Consider the following 6216-nt stretch of genomic DNA (forward strand, 5'->3'; position numbering starts at 1 on the left):
TTTTGCTTTTATTTTTAGGGATAAATTCATAATTCTCCCTTAAGATTTCTGACAATTGCGGCCTCCTCCCCTAAGGTTTGAAAAGTTACACTTACCTCCCTTAATATTAAGAGAAGACTATAATAGCCTTCACAAACTATACAAATTCTAAGTGAAAAGATGTATTTAAAAGAAAAAAAAGGAACTGTTTCTAACATTTCTATTTTTTTCGGTTTAATCCATGGGGTGCTTATGTGGCAACCATGAAGAAGTTTTTTCTCTTTTTAGTATAGTATTGTTACAATTGGTCCTTTGCTGGAGTAAAGGGGAGGAAGATGGACCTATCTAAACTATTGGGAAGCTCAAAGGAAGTTAAATAACCTTCGATTATGGTCCAAAAAATTTTGGAGAGGAAACACAATCAGGAAGGTTCGATTCCCTGACTTGCACCTAGGAGTCCCTCCTTTAGTAGCCAACTGAGCCCTCCTCTAGTAGCCAATTGAGCTAGCTCAATAACCATGAAAAAGTTAATGCATGGTATTTCCCCAATAACTTTTTGTTTCCATAACCATGAAAGAGTTAATGCATGGTATTTCCCCAATAACTTTTTGTTTCCAGCAAAGTCCATATACCAATTCCAATTACCACCATCAGAGCTATTTGAGGAAGTGTTGTTTTAAAAAACAAAATAAAAGTTTGGATGGGTTTAATTCTGGTTATCACCACGGGTCCGGATATGCCTCCAAAATCATATATTACTTACAGGGATTCACTACAAGAAATTTGGCCTTTTGTGACAACATTCTCTGTGACAACATAGAAACTTGTCACAATTGAAGACTTTAGTGACGACACTAAAAGTCGTCATGCTTGATCGTGGGTTCACCCGTCAACAGTGACAACAAGGGATAAGTCGTCACAGTATGGATGGCGCGCAACTATGCAGTCTGGCGGGAGATCACCATTGTGACGACTGGAAAAGACGTTGTCACTGTAGGACCAATTTCAGTGACAACTTTTTAATATCGTCACAGTATGGTGATACGTTCTAAATTAGTGACAACAAGTAGTCGTCACTGTACAAAGCGTTTATTCTCATCCCACTTTCACTAATTCTACTATGTCACCCTAATATTTTCAATATGGCCCATATGTTGTAAATAAATTTTATTAATTCTATTATGGCACCCTAACTTTTGCTTTTTGACCCCATATACCACCTTAATTTTTTCAATATGGCCCATGTGTTATAAATAAATTTTATTAATTCTACTATGACACCCTAAATTTTACATTTTAGCCCCATATACCACATTAATTTTTTGCTATGGCCCATGTGTTGTAAATAAATTTAATTAATTATGTTATTTCACTGAACTTTTATATTTTAGGCCCATATTTGGTAAACTAATCTCATTAACTCTACCATGACACTAATGTCTTTTGCAATTTAGCCTCGTATGCGATAAAGAAAGGTTGTATTAATTCTATTATGGCACCCTATGCTTTTACACATTAGGTTATGTTCATCATTAGCAAAATGAGGAAGGTATTGTAAAAAAAGATGTTTACCTATTTTTTAATTATTCCAAACTTAACTAATAGCTAGTTATAAATTTAAAAAATATTATGAATTCATTATTTAGTTCTCTTGACAATATATAGGATATTACTGATTAACATAATGTGAAAATAATAAGCGGAGAGAATAATAAAATTTAATATGAAATTAAGTAGAAATCTTGACAATTGCATGACTGGAGTTTGTTATGTATTACAATTTACAATAATCAAATTGGATCTATGGTTAATGAATCAGTACTTGTATCAAATAGATTTAGTGTTTCATATATGTATTAGTAAACCATTTTGGTTATTTGATCAACTAAACAGATTGCTTGGTCTTGTCAGACCACACTTCGTGCATAATTGATAACATTATTAAATTGATAACAAAAATATTTGCCTTTAAAGATCTTTTTTTGAATCATAAACATATTTGTAATAAGCCTTTTAGTTTTTGAACATTATTTTTGGTAGAGATCCTAATGTCGAGATGCTTTGATTCAAGTTTTCGACCTTTGCTGAGCTGCTCGGTAAAAATAAAATTTCAAAATTTAGTAAAAAACCTATGTTAATAAAAAAAAAGAAAAAAATTCAATAAACATTATTTTGAACATTAATAAAATTTTTAAGAAAATCCTATTTAATAAAATTTTTAGTTTTTGAACATTATTTTGTCATAGAGATCCAAAAAAAATCCTATGTTAGTAAAAAAAATCCAAAAATATTAAAATTTCATATTCTAAAGTTTTAATATTACAAATAAAGTTTTAATACAACTTGTGAGTTAAAAAAGTTCAAAATAATAAACAATCTTAATTACACATAGATGGGAAAAAAAAAGAGATATTAGAGAAGGCGTTATTTTTATAAAGAAAGGTTCAAATAATTTGTACAAAAAAGAATGAAAGCGTTACTTTTTGTGCTAAGTTAAAATGGAAGCGGGAAGCTGAAAATTCAAGGTGTAGAGGCGGGTGAACAAAATGAGATAGAAACGACGTCGTTTTGGGAAGAGTTAAACTAAAACACTCACAACACTTATCATTTCTTCTTTCTCGTTGAAAATTTTCGGACCGCATTTTCTTTCTCTCTCGTTGAAAGTTTCGGACATTATCATCTTCTCCATTTCTTCTTATGCTTTACTGTCATCTCGCTGAAATTATCCACAAAATCACTTTAAATCACCTTTTTCATCCCTAATTTGAGCTACCCAAAGGATTTGGGCAACTTTAGTGACCTCGCAAATAACAAAAATCCCTAGATTGGTGCTGCACTTGCTTTCTGGCAAGAACACAGAAAATTGGCCGTGAATTTTGAGGGAAAGCCAGAGTTCGAAGACTGAATCTTAAGGAAAACAAGAGCTAAGGGAGTGAAGGCATAATTTGAGGTATGTAATCTCAATATTTTCCATCTAATTTCGATATTTTTTTGTCAAATGTAGGTCGGATAGACTGAATCTTGAGTTTATGGGTCAAATTTTCCACTTAAATCTTGAGTATTGGTTCAACTTCGCCGACTCAGGTTTTCCTTCTTTTTTTGGTCATAACTTTTTCGTTCAAATTAATTCAGTTGCTGTTCTTCCCTTCCAATTAATCGTTAACTATGTTCTTTCTTTCTTTCTTTTTTTTCTTTTCTTTTCTTTCTTTCTTATAGATTTATTTACTTAGCATTCTACTTTTCCTTTTGTGCAGACGGCGATGGCCGCTTGACTGGCAATGATGCTATGAAAATTTTCGCCATGTCCAATTTGTCTAGGCCTGAACTCAAGCAGGTATATTCTGTTATGTGTCTGGATGGGGAATTATTGTACGCACATAGTAGGTAGGTGATGTGGATGAATAATTTAATATCGATTATGGAAAGGACCTTCTCTCTCTCTCTCTCGGAGGAAAAATGTTAAATGTGCGACTGGTCTACTGCTTAAGAAATATTATTAGTATAGTCGATTTGGAGTTTTTTTTAATTGTTTTGGTTATTGGTTTAGTAAGTGAGTCGAAGTGCTAGATTTATGAAATCTGATGTACCTGTATCTGCGTTTTAATTTTATGCACTCCAAAGTGGAAATTGTCAATGTCAAAGGCAGTTTTGATATATTCATCTACCAGCGGAAAACTCTAATTGCCGTTAGGAGATGAAATTGAATTACTAAGACATTGAAGGATTTTACCTTCGAAATTTTTGTTATCTCTCTTTTGCTGTTTACCTTTATTGCATTGATCATCGTCCTTACCAGGGTTTTAGAGCCATAGCGAGCCATATTTCTTTTCAATTGCTGGACTTATGGATTATCCGTTCTCTAGTTTGTTTGACCATTGTGATTGCTACCACAGTTGGTAATTTGCTCTTGAAACATGTTTGTTAGCGTATTTGAAGTGGCAGAGGAGTTTGAATTGAACTCCAGATATGTTGAATCCACAATTTCTTATGGTAAGTGACCTATTATTTTATGTCTTTATTTTTACCCTTGGCATCAATCTCCAGCTTTTTAGTTGTTTCTATGGTTTTGGTTTGGGCTGTATTATCGGTTTTTATGTCTGGTTGTAGTATTGTCCAAATCTGTTTTGATTTATATTGAATTAGTAATGTCTTTAAGATAAATATGCCTCTTTAACGCTGTTATTCTACTCATCCTTGTACTAATGTCTTTGTAATTTCAAATATAAGTTGTCTTGGGAACATTGTTGGCTGCTTTGGTCCCTGTTCTGGGCTTTAATCCGGTCATGGCATCCGAGCATTTTGCTTCATTTTTGGTTAGTTCCAACTGGCTGGTTTTTCTGCCATTCTTGCTTTCTCATTCGCTATTACTGTAGTCAGGGATTCGCTTTTACTTTTTTTATGCTTCTCAATCTTTTTAAATTTATGCCTTATGTTGCTCTTAATCTCTAATTTTACTTTTCCATTCTTGGGCATGTACAGGTGTTTATTATTATTCATGTTGTAGCTCTTGTTTACTATATTAAAGGGATTCTGTCACTAAGAATGTTAAAAGTGGCTGTTACGCTTGTGTTTTCAGTTGGCCTGTAAGTGCCTTTACTTGTAGTTTGTAAAGAAATTTGCTTGTTATATTGTGTAAGTAGTAGCTAAGAGTTTCATAAAAATTTTTTGGTTGACTTAATTACTTGTCATTCAAATTTCAGGGTAATTTGCTGTGCCATGGTGACTGTACTTATAGCATTAGTAGCCTCCAGCCCAACTAAGGGTTGGAGTGGGCGTAGTCTAAGTCTGCTTGATCCGTGAGTCTCTTCTGTCTGTCGAATTCTAGTTGCGAGTTCATGATTTGCTTGGAATCTATCTAAGTAGTTTCAAGGCAAAAGAAGTAACCAAACTTGAAATTTGATGCTTTAACTTTATACATATAGTTCTCTCTAGTGGAGTGGCTACTCATATCCAATCTATCTTGTTTGCAATTGCAGGCATGCTTTTTGCCACTTTCTGATGCAAGCTCCTTTAGCATCCTTTACATAGTTACATTAGTATATTTTTCAGGTGTCATGGTGAGATTAATTTGAAATATGTAAGCTTAATACTATTCTCTCTTGGCTTCCACTATGTTGAGCAACGTTCTCTTTTGCTGTTACAGGTGCCACTAATGCTTGTACTTGGTCCAGCAGTATGCAAAATGCCTGGAATTTCTCTTTTAGGAGCTTTTGATGTTCTTACTCATTCGCTCAAATTTCAGTTGCTTAGTACATCAGAAAATTTTACATCTGATTAGAGAAGGTCTTTGGTTTTACTTGTTGAAGCATCTGTCATTGCTATATTTTTACTAGTTTTGTTGGTTGCGTTCTATGTGGTATGTATGCTTAATTTGGTCTAGTAAAAGAGGAATTCTTTTATCTTTTTGTTTGTTACTAGTTTGCTGCTCATGACTGAGAAAAACCCAATTGTAGCTGTTATGAATGTGGTAGCATTTTTTCCCATAATAAAAAGGTCTTGTCAATGTAATATTTAGACCTTTCTTTTAGTCGTGCCATTCTGAATTACACATTTTTTGCAAATTTAACTCCAAATACTGTAATATAACCTGTGAGTGCTTTCTGAAAAGTTCGCAAAAAGATTGAGATGAAAGCAACACTTAAAAGTTTGGTTGTACTTTTTGGTCCTTATGTTGGATTTCCATGTTGTTCTTTGGCTTCCTGGTTGAGCTCTTCACTATTTACAGATGATTTTTCATGTAGGTTCATTGTGTCTGGGCAGCAGCAGAAGTGTAACGGCCCCACCTCCCCCTAAGGCGAACCAGAGGGTTCGGCGGGCCGCCTGCCCAGCTCTCGCCGGGACTCAGTCGATCACTACACTCACAACTCTAAAGTACGCGTGACAGAAATCAAAGGAAGCGAACAATTCGGAAGCCACCAAGTTAAATAATAACTTACCAAGCCAAAAGATTGTCAAAAAACCCTGCCACTTTTGTTTCTCTTTCCTTTTCATGCTTGAATACTATACTCGTCCAAAACCTCAGTAATTTCAATAACTCCAGGCAACCATAACGAATGAACACGTTGGAAAGGGTAACATGTGTACATGAGCAAACACTTTTATATATATACATGATCACAATTTTACAAATCAAAAGGGAGTTGTTTTCAAAATACATTCAAGGTTTCCATCTATTGAGGAGCTATACAAAAGAATATATATATCCAGCTCAACTCATGCTTCCAAAAGATTTTCCTG

The 6216-nt window shown here is 34.0% G+C and overlaps 1 protein-coding gene across 8 annotated transcripts; it reads left to right on the top strand.

The window, feature by feature from the left end:
* The first annotated feature begins 2592 nt into the window (after positions 1-2592).
* On the top strand, positions 2593-6000 carry LOC113711060 (uncharacterized). Of its 8 annotated transcripts, none has more exons than XM_027234201.2 (7): positions 2593-3063; positions 3234-3363; positions 3905-3969; positions 4207-4292; positions 4956-5036; positions 5123-5262; positions 5721-6000. In XM_027234201.2, exons 1-6 carry the CDS (start codon positions 3009-3011, stop codon positions 5255-5257), a joined length of 552 nt encoding a protein of 183 aa, XP_027090002.2. In that variant the 5' UTR covers positions 2593-3008; the 3' UTR covers positions 5258-5262; positions 5721-6000. The 8 variants fall into 8 exon arrangements, 3 of the variants coding, with proteins under 3 accessions (XP_027090002.2, XP_071924220.1, XP_071924219.1); XM_072068119.1 differs by having other exon boundaries at positions 2593-2929; XR_011822135.1 differs by lacking the exons at positions 4207-4292; positions 5721-6000 and adding an exon at positions 4680-4775 and having other exon boundaries at positions 2593-2929; positions 3234-3313; positions 3873-3969; positions 5123-5162.
* Positions 6001-6216: the final 216 nt, after the last annotated feature.

The sequence above is a fragment of the Coffea arabica genome, chromosome 10e (assembly GCF_036785885.1).
Source record: "Coffea arabica cultivar ET-39 chromosome 10e, Coffea Arabica ET-39 HiFi, whole genome shotgun sequence".
Lineage (NCBI taxonomy): Eukaryota > Viridiplantae > Streptophyta > Magnoliopsida > Gentianales > Rubiaceae > Coffea > Coffea arabica.